The sequence below is a fragment of the Silurus meridionalis genome, chromosome 17, assembly GCF_014805685.1.
Source record: "Silurus meridionalis isolate SWU-2019-XX chromosome 17, ASM1480568v1, whole genome shotgun sequence".
Classification (NCBI taxonomy): Eukaryota; Metazoa; Chordata; class Actinopteri; order Siluriformes; family Siluridae; genus Silurus; species Silurus meridionalis.
In genome coordinates, this window is record NC_060900.1 from 5363952 (window position 1) to 5379064 (window position 15113).

The following is a 15113-nucleotide window of genomic DNA, read 5'->3' on the forward strand; positions in this document are numbered from 1 at the left end:
CAACCTTAATTCCATGCCCAGGAGGATTAAGGCAGTGCTAGAATACAATGGTGCTTACACAAAATATTGGCACTTTGGACAGTTTTAACATGTTCACGCAGGATGTACTCACTTAAGTTGCCAGCTTTTTTGACAATAATGGCTGTATGTTGTTATTTTTAGTGCACAGTAAATCTGTACTGCTAGTTTCATTTCTATTCAATTGTCTCCTGAGAAGAATACCACAATGGTTGCTGTAATGTGAGGGATGTACTCACTTTTGTAAGATACCGTATGTGTGTATATATGCATAGCCAATGATACGATTCAACCCTATTTATAATGCAATGACTCATAGGACACGCCTCGGTCTCCATAGTATTGTAATACGTGATATCACGCTGTAGCAGTGGTGCTGAGAGAACACACTTGAGAAACAGTTAAGCAAAGATCAATCTACATATAAAATGTTGGTCACAAATTATTGGTCACTTTCTAAATAATACAAGTAAAGTGCATCTTCTGATAATTATATATACTGTACATAAATAGATATTTACAGATGCAGATATCTTTAAAATGGTACCTAATGGTACAAATGTGAACGTGTGTCTACACATTTTTAAATTGAAGCATCACATTCATTTCATCCCTATGCCCCAATGTGAATCAGTAAATTTTATCACCCCTAATATATAATCTTTATAACCAAACTTAGTTATTTTTTATAAAAATTTGCCTTGAGCTTGTTTTGATTACATTTTGTTTGTACAGTGCACATCACTGTAAATAAAGATTATTTTTATTTTCACAATCCTGCCTTTTCATTCCAACAGAAAAATGTCAACACTGCTTTGTCATAAGCCTAATTTATGCCACACATTCAGGCATTTCAATTCCGTTACTGCAGTGTCCTTTCCTTCAGATGACTTCCTGATTTTATATCATCTCATGAGCTTTTGTAAAAAGCTACAAGGTCAATAGAATGCAGTGAAGTGCAGATCGAGGTGTCCTCACTTGTAAATCATGTCCAGTTCTGATCAGGTTGATGGCGGGTGTGTGAAGGACAGCTTTAACTCATGCTCGAGGTGCATTTAGCAGTTCAGCGTCTCAGGTTTGTGGTTACTGTCGATAAAAACGACAGCAAGGTCAGGCAGCCCGCGGCGATGTGGTGTGCTGTGAAAAGTTGCATGCTCGAGCACGTATTCGCTACTGACTCAGCTGAACACCAGATAGAGCAAGAGGACAACCCGCTTTCACAAAATCACTGCTAATGCATGTGGAAAAATGTGTTTTCTAGTGCAGTCAAGATGATCAATGTGTATACTGTGTACACAGTGACCCTCTTGAATAGATAGATAGATAAATGAACAAAAGTATTGAGACTGTATTTTTAGCTGTATGTGGCTCTTCCCCAAACTGTTACTACAAAGATGGAGACACAATTGTATAAAATGTCTTAGTGTGTGATAGCAGTACATTTTTCCTTCGCTTGAGGTATGAGAACAAAATCTGTTCCAGCATGACAATGCCCCTGTGCACAAAACATCTCCATGAAGATATGGTGTATATGTGTTTTAGTGAAAGATCTTGAGTGGCCTGCAATAAAGCTTTGACCTCAACCCTATTGAACACCTTTGAGATGAATTGGAATGCTGTTTCTTCACCCTACATCAGCACCTGACTACTAACACCCTTGAACACAAAGAAATGAACACAGATTTCCACAACCAGTCTTATGGTCAGATGTCCACAAACATTTGTCCATATAGTGTACATGAGCGCATGAGGAGCTGAACAGCTTTAAACTACAGCTCTGTCATATAAACTGACACTGACAGAGACTTGTACCACACCTTTTTCAGTGGCCTGACAGACACAGAAACCATGCAAATGATCGGCACAACTGTCAATGCATTTTTAGTGAGACTGACCGGTTCCAAGGACAAACATCCTTTGCTTAGACTGACAGGCATGAAGACCACACCATTTTCATGAAAATAACAGGCATAAAGGCTATAATAACGTTCAGTGAGACCTCTATCACTGAGAGTGACCAGCATGGAGGCTACATATCCTTTATGTGGACTGACAGGCAGGAATGCCATGGAGAATGTTAACCCTCCTGTATTAGTATTGATAGGCACATATGATACATTTATATCACTAGGACTGGCAGGCAAAAAGGCTGCACCACTTTACATAGAATGCCAGGCACAGGGGGCACTGACTGGGACTGACAGACACAGATTCCAAGGCACATTTCATTGCGGCTGACAGGCACAGGCTGCCATCTCTTTCAAAAAGTAAAGGGCACCTAGCCCATGTATTATTTCCTGGGACTTTCAGATACCTTTTTATTGAAAATGAATGGCACTTAGGCCAGGTTTCCTTCACTAAGGCTTTTACATAAAGACTACACCTCTTCCACTGAGACTGACAGGCATCTAAGCCAGGTATCCTTCACTGGGATTTTTAGAAACAAAAGCTACACATCCTGCATTGAGACTAACAGGCACTTAGGCCATGCATCCGTCACTGGGCCTTTCACACAAAGGCTAGAACACTTCCATTTAGACTGACAGGCATTTTGTCCAGGAATCCTTCACTTGGACTTTCAGACACAAAGGTTACACCTCTTTCATTAAGATTGACAGGCTCTTAGGCTAGATACAATTTACTAGGACTTTCATACACAAAGAGTACAACTCTTCCATTGAGACTGACAGGCGCTTAGGCCATGCATCCTTCACTGGTACTTTCAGATACAAACACTATATGTCTTTCATTGAGACTGACAGGCACAGTCTAAAAAAAATCTATCTTGAAATGCACTGTGTACCAGAATCACATTTTTTAATCTTTTTCAAATCAGTCTGTCAGTCTGATCCCTTTGGAAATATTTGACAAATTCGAAGCCAAAAATGTGATAAGGTTTATTTCTTTCAGTTTCAAAATGAATAACTCCAGCCCTAATCTGACCTTCACCTTAGAAACTTTTATACTACATGTTTGTAAATCCTCGTACAGTTGCATGCGTGAGCTCAATTGCCAATTAAATCAGGACCACTGAAGACACTTCATCGTTACTGGAGCTCACCATATTCCTCTACATTAATTGCAACCCTGCCTGTTGTGTCGCTTGTGTATTATTTATGCTTTTCCAGTATCATTGCTTGCAATTATTGATCTGTAATTCTCCTTCCTGCAGAGAGACACAAAAGGTCAATTCCTGCTGGATCATGTGTGTAACCACTACAGCCTGCTGGAGAAGGATTACTTTGGCATCAGATATGTGGATCCTGAGAAGCAGAGGGTACACACATACACACAGACGCAACACTAACTCATTCATGCAGGACATTTCACAGTCTTATAGTGAATTATTCACACACATTTATGCTGTAATATTTGTGCACTAGTGCGGAAACTGGGAAGAAAGATGCAGCGGGATTGTGTCCAGGCTCCATGTTAGGGATTAAGTATTTTTCTGAATAATCACAGGCTCTGTATCTGATTCTCTCTCTCTCTCTCTCTCTCTCTCTCTCTCTCTCTCTCTCTCTCTCTTTCTGTTTTTTCTCACAGCACTGGCTGGACCCCAGCAAACCTGTGGTCAAGCAGATGAAATGTGAGTTTGTTCACTGTTAAAACATCTTGTGATTGTGATGTTGTGTTGAGGCTTTGTGTGAAACCTTTTCTACATTAACAAAAAAATCTGTTAGGGGTGTAACGGTATACGAAATCCACGGTACCTCGGTTTTTAAGTCATGGTTTGGTTCAATTTCTGTACGTTTAGGGGGAAGAAATTAAAGTTTATTATCATTAACATTTGTGAACATCAACAGTTTACATATTTTGCATTTTTTTAAATAAAATGCCTGCTTGTTTAAATAATATCTAAAATAATATTTTATAATATTTTATGAAAATAGAATGAATTAAATTAATGCAATACTTTTATTATATTGATAAAATTGAGTAATCGATTTAATTAGCACAAATTCAGTCGATTAAATAAAATTAAATGCAGGTGTGTGCTTGTGTGTTTTACATTAAATATTAAATTTTCAGAAATTCTTTTTTCAGCATACTTTTTACAAATGTCTTCATTCCTTCCATACTTCATTCATTCACTCCCTCAAAATGTGGAAAAGTCAGGGTTTACTTCTTTTAAGAAAAATTCTTGGAGTTGTACATAAAATGCAAAAGAATTCATATCGCGAGTCGTAAAAGCAGAAGACAACGCACTAGAATTTGTATTTCGGCGCACTGCAAATTGTATTATGTACCGAGTGAGTAACCACAGTGACACTGCGCTAACTGTAGTTTTTTTTACCACTGGAATTGTGTTTGTTTTTGAGTTTAATAATAATAATAATAATAATAATAATAATAAAAAACATAAAAAAACATTGACGCTGTGCTCAAAGTGCGAGGTGGAGACTAAACAAACTTGTGGTCCAACACGTTCCTCACATAAAAAGGATTGCATTTGATACACATTTCCATCGAACCAAAAGCCCTGTACCGAAACGATTTGGTACGAATATGTGTACCGTTACACTACAAAAGAAAGTGTGCACTGTATACATTGTACGATTTTGGGCTGTCCTAGGTGGAAGATTTCCTATGAACACTTAGGGTTTTGTTGGTAGTTATTTTAACAATAGTGGCTGTATGTTCTTTTCAGAGAGCAGTAAATCTGTACTGCTATACAAGCTGCATGTTGACCGATTGTTCGTTAAGAAGATACTAAAATGGTTGCTGAAATGTGAGGGGTGTACTTACTTTTGTAAGACACTTTTGTAGAAGTGTGCCAGTAAACTGTTGAAGCATGCATCAAAATTCATTCTCATTACCTTATTGCTTCCTGTCACTGTGCCCTTATTGATTTCTGCATAATCTGTTTGACTTTTATCGTTTAACATTTTAGTGTTGTTTCGCAGGTCAGCAGCCGTACACCATGTGCTTTCGGGTGAAGTTCTACCCCCAGGAACCCATCAAGATCAAGGAGGAACTGACAAGGTAATTGAGCAAACACTGAGCTGAGATGATTTTTGAAATATTGGAATTTCCTGGACTACTCGAGCGAGCAGGTTAACACATAGATTGGCATTTTAAAGAATATGTTTGGAAGTTTTTGGCTTTAGTAGAAGTGGATTTTTCAAATGGATGTCATTTGAAAAGCCTTTGAATGAGCCATTTTGTAGATGTACTTCAGTCTGGAGATCAATAACTGAGTGGTGCTTGTGATACGAGGCTCTTGGAGCTTGGACGCAGTTTCTGTTAATACATACACACACATACACTTGACATACTCATTAGCTCGGCTCTCACAGCATGGGGGCGTGGGGTGTTTTAAGCGGTAAAGATAAGAAACACACTCATTACTTGCAGTGCTCCTTTGCCCTCCTTTCATTTCTCATCTTCACGTTCTTCTTATTCATCTCCCTTTCCACACGATTCACTTCATGTTACATTTTGGGGGGTTTTCTTGTGTATGTGTGTGTGTGTGTGTGTGTGTGTGTGTGTGTATGTGTGTATGTGTGTAAGTGTGAGTAAGAAGTACACAATGTATGTACTTGAATAAAAGTAGAGAGGAATTATTATGGTTATAATGAATTATTATTACTTTTATCACAAGACTGTTGCTTAAGCAACTCAGTTTATGTAAAAAGTCTCTAATGTTACTCTCAGCACACTAATCTATTAACAGAAAGATTTTAATGAGTTAAACACTGATTGATATCTAAAATATTATCATGATCCCAAAACCTCCTTTTCAATGACTTAAAAAAACCGCACAAATAAGACCATGAGTGTTGTGGCAAGTTCGAGTCAGGAGTTTCTTCAGTCATTTATTCTTCTAAAAATGTTCTGCTTGATGTTAAATTGACGTCGAACTGTATGTTTGTTCTAGAGAAGACACCACCAACCGGCAATGCCGTTTCTAGCTTGAATGATACCCTGGATGACCCCCCCATGAACCAACATCTCCCCCATTGATTAGTTTCAGCTTTGAAAAGCTCCTCTACTTCAGATACTGTCACTAGATGAGAAACATTGTTGCTCTATGCGTAAAAGCACAGCAGGCAACACAGCATAACCTAAGTGCTATACAGTTATAAGCCTATTTCATTAAATGTATTAGCCTTCACTATCCTCATAACGAGGTGTAATAGAGCTGCATACACACCTTTATCTTTTTTATGTTTCCCTCATACTTATTTCTTCTTTTTTCTAAATTGGGCTCCTGAGGGATTAAAGCTTTTTTTGTCATCCATAATTTAAATTTGGATTTAGCTCTCCTTACTGATACCCCACCTCTCCTTTCTGAGTGAATGAGTGAGGGAACTTCTCCGGGCGGTGGGTGCACACTCCAAGTCTCGACCAGGTTCAATGATCTCAACATGATTTAATAGATGACGCGTCAAATTAACAGTAGAAAAAAAACAAAAAACAAAACAATGATCGACTTACATGTGCACCACGGGAAGATGCACATGTCGGCTCTGCCTAAATCCACCACTTCCAAGCGTCAATCAAAACAAGTTTAAAACAGAGCACATGCTCTACACTGGTTGGTGACTTGCTGCGCGCTTGACCAGTAAATTTTTTATCCACTCATAAATAAGATGGAAATCGCATTTTGTGAAATGTAGTTGAGTAAAATGTAAGTATATTTGACTTTGAAATTTTGTGAAGTTAAAGTAAATGTCTCTCCGAACTGAAATACTTAAGTAAAGTACAGCTAAACGAAAAAATGACTTAAATACAGTAACGAATTACATTTACTCCGTTACTGTCCACTACTGGTGTGAGTATGGGTAAGTGTGCAACCTGTTGAATGGATGCTGATGTGCAAAGTTTCCCGTTTAAGGCCCTGGAGACACGAACACCAACTTTCATATCTTCTTTTAAATATTTAATGTGGGACGGTCCTTGAAAAGCAAAGAAACCACAAAAACATTAGTTTGAAATGTGTATAACGAGTTGAGTGCGAAAGTTTGCATCCCTGTGGCTTTTTAATATACATTATTTATATATTTATATTTATGTTTTATATCACGTGCCGCTACGAACAAAGAAATTTGCAGTGGTTTGTGAGGAATAAATAATTCAGGCCATGATTTTATGGGAGAAAAATAAGAACTTTGAGGTGGGAACATAGCATTTATTTTATAATTCAGTTTTTATTCTACTTTATTTCTATTCCACTTTTAAGTTTTATTCCATTCATATTTATTTATTTATTTATTTATGTCACAGGTCATTCATTTAATGCATTTCACTGCAAGTCGCACTGTGTATGGTTGTATATGTGACAGATTATATACATATATAGTTTGTATATTATACATAAATAATTATTTGTGATGTACCTACATGGCATATAACTTTTGGCCGTGGCTCTTAAAGCAGGTCAGCCGCCGGTGCAAAGGAATTAAGTAATTCTAGCTTCAAGAGCAAAATAAAACATTTTAATCGCTGTGACATTCTTTTATCTCTTTTTATATATAATTGTGTAGTACAAACTAATTAGTGTAAATTGGTGTGTTTAAGTTCATGGCTACAAACTTATTAAAAACTTTATATTCAGGGATCTCCTGTGCAGAAAAAATGTCAAAGCTATTTTGTGATGGAAAAATCAAGAGCTAAAATGAAGGAATGGTTGGATTCTCTTCTGCTGGACCTCTCATCTTAACGTGGGTGCTTGAAGAGTTTTTAAAGACTTTCCGCACTCTCCAGGTCTCCCTATGCTGCAGATGTTTTCTCCTTTAGTCCGAAGGCATGTCTCCATGGTAACCGTTTCTCGGGGTAGAGTTCTCATGGTAACGCCTCTTTATGGTAGACCCGGACTCTTTGTTCACAAATGGCAGCCAGTGTGACTACACTCTGAATCACACATCTGTGTTTCATTCTGTTGAAACAGCAAACCTCCCACGTGCTTTTCTTTTATTTCTGTCTCACTCAGATACCTGTTGTACCTGCAGCTGAAGAGGGACCTGTACCACGGCCGGCTCCTGTGTCCGCTTGCCGACGCCGCATATCTCGGAGCTTGTATAGTGCAGGGTAATACCCTGAGCCATCACAATTATTAGACTTATAGCTCAGAAGCCAAGCAATAAATAAAAAATAGGAATAGAAAAGTACTTCCCACAGGACATCTTTGCAGCTTCAAGCATTCTCTCTTTCAAAATTGGCTGCAAATTGCTTTTTAATATATTCATTTGTGCATAATGTTAAATTGTATTCATTTTTTGACTTTTATTTATTTTTTACCATATTTTCCTCAAACATTTGAGGCACTTTGTTTCGGGTAAGGTGCTTTATGTAAATTGATTGAAAAAAAAAGCTTTCAACATGAAATGAAATGAAGTTAAAGATAATGAGGATCAAATATCTCATAATCTCATAACTCATGAGTTACATCATGTTAAACCACTATCTAGGTTGCTTTGGTTTTTTGTTGTTGTTGTTGGTTTTTTTTTTTTTTTTACTTTTTTTGTTTGATTGATGAGTTATTACTTTTGTGTCAAACTTCTTCTGCAATGTATTTCAAATTGCACTTTGGACAATTGTCATTTTATTCAACATTCACATACCAGCTACATTGTAAGAGGTTAGCATAAAAAGCAGACTTCAAATTACACTTTATGCTAGCTGACTAGTTGCAGCTTTCAAATACAACCCTAAAAACTAGCTAAAAACAGCAAGAGTGGTCTTAGTGTAAATTACAGGATTTAGCTTTCATGTAATGCCATCATAAAAAAAAACATATCTGTAATACTGTAAAATAATTGTTAAATATAAATATTCCGAACCAGCTAAATCTTATGTTAACTAGCTAGATTTTCAGAAAAAATCCTTGATAAATAATGCCTAAATAAAAATTATCTGGCCACTTAAAAAAAAGGACTAAGTGCATAAAGTCTAAAAGGCCCCATAATGTTAATATTCTTTGGTAAAATATGAAGTGTCCTCCTTTTAAAACTGCTCAGTAATAAGAACATCACAGCTTGACATTTATAAAGCCATTACTGAGGTTTGTGAGTCATGTCCGACATTATCAAATCTCCTCTTCCTGTACAGCAGAGCAACACAGAGATTTCTAAAGGCTGAGATTGTTTTAAATCAATCTCTCTGTACTAATTAGCTTCTAAAAACTTTACCCAAGTTGCAGAGGTTCCCAGGCACTTTCCTATGAAGGGCCACTTCATTGAGGGCTGTGGGCCGAAAGTAAATGTTGTATTACACCAAACATTATATTCAAATAAAAGTAGCAATGGTTCCTTTTATTTATGATTTTATAATACTTAAGAATAAATAAATAAAAGTTTTGTAGTTTTGTTTTCAAAGTTCTAGTTTAGTTAAACTTCACAAGTCATATTACAATCAAATACAATCCAATTGATCAAAAATTCCCTTGATCAGTGTTTTGGTAAAGTTTTCTGAATGATGTACCTGTTGCCTTATAGCTGAAATCGGGGACTACGATGAAGATGAGCACCCTGCCGACTACATCAGTGACTTCAAACTGTTTCCCAAACAGAGCCTCAAACTGGAGCGCAAGATCATGGAGATCCATCAGAACGAGTTGAGGTGATGCCCTTTTTAGCACAAAAGTAAAGCACAAAAATGTTAGCATGTTGTTTTTAGTTTAGTTTAGTTTAAAGTGTGAATACTTTATTTGAGTAGATTTACAGGTTAATGTTAAAATATATATATTTTTATTTTTTTTTGCAAAATACATTTTTTCAGATTTCTGTAAAATGCCAGTCAGTCATTCATTTAATCTGTCTGGGTGTCAGTAAAAGCAGAGGTTAAATTGTTGGTGCTCTCAATTTAAGTTGGTCTGTATTAGCTATCTTACCAGCTAATGTGGGAAAAACAGTACGTTAATTCTGTATTCTTATCTATACAATGGGTATCACGTTAAATTTCAACATTTCAGCAAAGTTAAATAGCTAACAGTTAGCATGCCAGCTAGCTTTTAAGCTTTGTGAACAATGTGGTATTCTTATAGACATGGCTTATTATGTGGTCAAGAACCAAGCTAACACCAAGTTATCAACCAAACAGAGAGTGAAATAGTCTGCCCTATCTTATTTATTAATTTATTACAGTGTGTCTTTGTTTAGCTAATGCTAAAAAACAACCACACAGACAAACGGTTTATGTGCTATATATAACCTTGACTGAAGTTGTGATAACTCTTGGCAGTAAACACAATAGGAATGCTTCCATCCAATGATTTTTTGTGTAGTAAATAGAAAAAGGAATTTTGTAGCAAAAACTTGTCCATTATGGTTTTGTGACTCGAATCATACCTGATGGAAAAGTGTCAAAGACAACCTTTTTTTTACTGACAAAAGAAAACATATGTGGAAGCAGGCTTACTGCACTGACAGGCTGCAAAAACTCACATTCTGCTCTCACTCACAATGCACAGAGGATACCAACTAGTAAATCTAACTAGCTCACATGCTAAGTAGATTGTCAACAACTTGTTCTTCTCCAGAGAGCAAGGTTCTGCTCCTGAAGTTGACAAGATCCTGCTTTCCCGGGGTCTACTAGCACACTTGATGTAATACAGTATTTAAACAGCCCTAAAGAAGGCAACTGGAACTAAGGGGGAACATTAATAAAAAGTCAATGTTCAAAAATACAGTTTTGGGAGCAAACGCTCTTACACTAAAGTTTGTCCACTTGCTGGCAACTCTCCCAGATAGTTATTTTTAGTTATTCAAGACCAGACTTCTATTTATTTGAGTAACGATTGAGCCAGAGCACTAAAATGCCCCATGGAAAGACCCCATTCATATTTTAAGCAGCTGTGTGTTCCTACTCATACAATCTCTGATTGGGAGACACAGTGTTCACATTTACCATGTTATTATTAACCAGATTAACAACAGATTAAGTTTGTTGTCTTTGCCACTTCATAGAGGTCAGTGTACAGCCCTGGCTGAGCTGAACCTACTCCAGAGAGCACACACTTTGGACACATATGGCGTAGACCCTCATCCCTGCAAGGTACCATCTCCATCATATTCTGTACTATGTACTCTCAATGTCAGTATATGTTTCCAGGTTATCAAACATGGATTACATTAATCACTGATTACTTTATGTACAGTGTAATGGTTTGTATATAGTTCACACATTTATAGTTCACACCTTTTCTTCAATGGTGAGTTAACACCCAGATGGTTGTATTCAGAATTAATGACAGGCAACTTTTAAATGTCATGTCAGTATTTACAAAGGTAAAGTTACTTCTATTAAGTGTTGACATGTTGACGTCTATTTTGAGGCCAGTGCAAATCACTAATTTCACTCTCCATTTCTAACTGTTTATTCTTTGTATTTGTGTTATTGCAAGTTTCTTTTGTTAGACTGTCTTACAAAATTCACTTGCTTCTAACAGGAATGAAATCTTTCCTTGACCTTATGTTCATTCCTCTTTTTTTTAGGACTTCACCGGAGCAACAGCATTTCTGGGATTCACTGCTCGGGGCTTTGTTGTTTTCCAGGGTAACAAGAGGATCCACTTGCTAAAATGGTACAAGCTTTTTCGTAACATTACTTCTTCACATTTTTTACTTTATTCTGCCTCTTTGTAAGCTTTTGCTATACTTCAATCTCTCTGCCCATTTTGTTTCACTTTACCAGTAGTAAATCATCTAATAATTTATATTCTGGCATTTGGAAGTTATGTATGTAAATATGCAGGATGTTAACATGTAGAAATGCAGGCTGTTATGTAGAGAGGTGAACAGTTTCCACTCTTCAATTTTATCCATAATGCAGCAAATACAGTATCTCACAAAAGTTGTACCTCTCACTTTTCAGCCAACATTTTAATATATACAATACTATAGAAATAGAACTTGGATATATTTTAATGTAGTCAATGTGCAGCTTGTATAGTAGTATAGATGTACTGTCCTTGAAATAACTCAACAGACCATTATTGTATAAGTAACTGGCAACAAAGCTGAGTACACCCTAAGTGAACATGTTCAAACTGTGTCCAAAGTGTCATTATTTTGTGTGAGCACCATTGTTTTCTAGCACTGCCTTAATCCTCCTGGGTGTGGAATTCACCAGAGCTGCACAGGTTGTTGCTGGGATCCTCCTCCACTCCTCCATAATGACATCACAAAGCTGCTGGATGTTAGACACATCACACTTTTCCATCTTCCACATGAGGATGCCCCACAGGTGCTTAATAGTACTTAATACTCAGCCACTCCATCACATTCACCTTCAGCTTCCTCAGCAAGGCAGTTGTCATCTTGGCGGTGTGTTTGTGGTCGTTATTATATTGGAAAACTGTTGTTTACCCCAGTTTCTGAAGAGAGGGCATCATTTTCTGCTTCAGAATGTCACAGTACACATTGGAGTCCATGTTTTTACTCAATGAACTGCAGCTCCCCAGTTCCAGCAGCACTCATGCAGCCCCAGACCATGATGCTACCACCACCATGTTTGACTGAAGGCAAGACACAATTTTCTTAGTACTCCTCACCAGGGCATCGCTACACATGCTGGACACCATTTGAGATTATCCCGTCTTGGAAAACCTCTGTATGACCCTGGCCACTGTACTGTAACTCAGTTTCAGGGTGTTCTTATAGTTTCTTATACTTCTTATAGTCTTGGCCATCTTTGTGGAGAGCAACAATTCTAATTCTTAAATCCTCAGAGAGTCTTTTCCATGAGGTGCCATGTTGAACATCCAGTGGTCAGTGAGAGAATTGCACTCAAAGCACCACATTTTAACTGCTCTATTACAAGATACACAAATTTTCATGGTCCTGTCAAGCAGACAAAAACATTATGTATAGGACATGTGGCCTTGCACGAAACACAGCTGTTTACACATCGCTTAGGGTGTACTCACTTTTGTTGCCAGCTATTTTGACAATAATGGCTGTATGTTGAGTTATTTTCAAAGGGCAGTAAATCTGTACTGTTGTGCAAGCTGCACATTGACTAATTGTAAAATGTAGGCAAGTTAAATTTTTATAGTATTGTCTCTTTAAAAGATATAATAAAATGGTTGCTGAAATGTGAGGGGTGTACTCACTTTTGTGAGATACTGTACAATTACTAACCTTGCACGGCTGATGTTTCAATAATATTTCAATGTACTAAACACTGTGATCTTTTCCTCTTCGGCAGGCCGGATGTCAGCAGATTTAAGTTCGAAGGGAAAACTTTTTACGTGATTGGTATACAGAGAGAGGTAAGATCCCTGTCACAGTTGTACTATGTACAAAATATTCGTGTTTATTACTTTTGTGAATGTTACCATTTATCTGCAGACCACTGTGAAATAAAATCAAGCGACTCATTGTATCATCTCATGCATGTCATTGGAAAAAAATTGAAAAATTACTTTCTGTGTATGAAATGATTCAGCTTGTCATGCTCATCGTCCTGTTTGTGTTTTGATGCTTAATATCCAGTTTTACACACGCTTCTGTCTTCTTTTCTCTGTGTGTGTTTTTATCATCGCTGGTAAGTAAATGCACGTCATGAACATCTGTAATACACATCATACCGCTTTCATACATCTTTACTTTCCCCTCTTACTCTGCAAACATGCTTCATCATGTCTTAGGATCTGATTTAATTAATAGTTACTGCATCATGAACTAATGGTAAATGAAAGCATGGACTAATCAGGAACTAATAAAGAGCTAAGACTGAATTGTTTGGGATCATTCATGTTTTAACAGCCATCTTATCTACCCTAGCAAGTTTTAATTAACGCCCTAATTAAAAGCTACATGTAAACTTTATCTAATGTATTCTTTAATGAAGAACAAGGAATAGCAAACCCTACATATCTTAATGACCTTTTTCTGAATTAAACACACATTTTATTATATAAACAAGGGTAATTGGATAAAACGTTTTATGTTTCATGCTTTTATTGTATAATCAACTAAGTATTTATGACAAAACTAAACTCCTCATTCACAAACATCTGGATAAGCTTTGAACATGACTGAATTGTGCCAATAGATAAATTGCCACCAGTATAGTGCTTCCTAGAACAAGGTGATTAATATAAATCTGGAAATTGTATCGCAACAGGTTCTACTATCAAAACCATATTTTTTTTTAGGAATTTAATCAACACATGATGAACCAACAGATTTGAGACAATGCTGTGGTAGCATTTGTATTAATCACATGGACCTTCCCAGAAGGCTCTATGCTTGTGGAGATTTGTACTCATTCAGATACATGGGTGTTAGTAAGTCAGGTACTGATACAAGGTGAGGGGGTCTGGCATGCAGTCAGTGTTCCAAATTCATCTCAAAGGTGTTGATTAGGGTTGAAGTCAAAGCTCTATAGCAGGCAACCACACATGGCTGAGAAAGTCAGGTGTCTCAATACTTTTGTTGAAACAACAAGGTCAAGCCAGTTGTTGTAGAAACTGTATACACATGGATTTTCAGTTGTATGCACACCGGCATTGACTGCACCCCTTCGAACACTTGCATCACCCAAAATTCCTTAGTGGTTGTCCCATCTCCATCGCGAATATGCATTGAATATACATGCAAGTTTTGCAAAAATCTTCTCATCGAAAAATCTTGTATATTATCTCGTACACTACAAAACAATTAATTTGGTTTACATAATGACTGATGTGCTGGAGATGTCACATAGCAAACTCAGCAGTTTGCTAATTGAACGCTGGTCACTTCATCCCAAGGCACAACCGATTTGGTTTCATTATGTTTTGCCTGCTCATTATATTTCATGCTATCATTTTTATTCATTTGTGTTCACTCTAAACGTGCTATTCCAAAGAAAAATATCTGTCTTATAAGATTGCCTTGTGTGATTGCTCTAATCCAGCTCCTATCAGCTCTTAAATCCGATCTGTGTCATGTGATCTTGAGCAGTCAGAACTCCAGCTTAAGCAGAATCCACCATAAGTTATAACAGTTGAGGCTGTCGGTTCAAACTGATAGATTGCTGAAGGCACTACCAAAATAGCAATGTTTTGTATCATAGAGACAGTGATTTTGGCTTTGAAAAAAAGAATTGACATAAGATTAAGGATGCTTCTGAGCAACAAAATAGAAATAGAAATGGTTCTGCAA

General features: G+C 37.0%; 1 protein-coding gene across 2 annotated transcripts in view; it reads left to right on the forward strand.

The window, feature by feature from the left end:
* Positions 1–15113, forward strand: part of frmd3 (FERM domain containing 3) — a 44417-nt gene that overhangs the window by 11780 nt on the left and 17524 nt on the right. For both annotated transcript variants that reach the window (XM_046871432.1, XM_046871434.1), the window contains exons 2-9: positions 3191–3295; positions 3565–3607; positions 4926–5004; positions 7955–8052; positions 9459–9582; positions 10929–11016; positions 11457–11545; positions 13171–13234. In XM_046871432.1, the coding sequence (XP_046727388.1) occupies positions 3191–3295; positions 3565–3607; positions 4926–5004; positions 7955–8052; positions 9459–9582; positions 10929–11016; positions 11457–11545; positions 13171–13234 (690 nt within the window). The remainder of the gene's footprint in view (positions 1–3190; positions 3296–3564; positions 3608–4925; positions 5005–7954; positions 8053–9458; positions 9583–10928; positions 11017–11456; positions 11546–13170; positions 13235–15113) is intronic.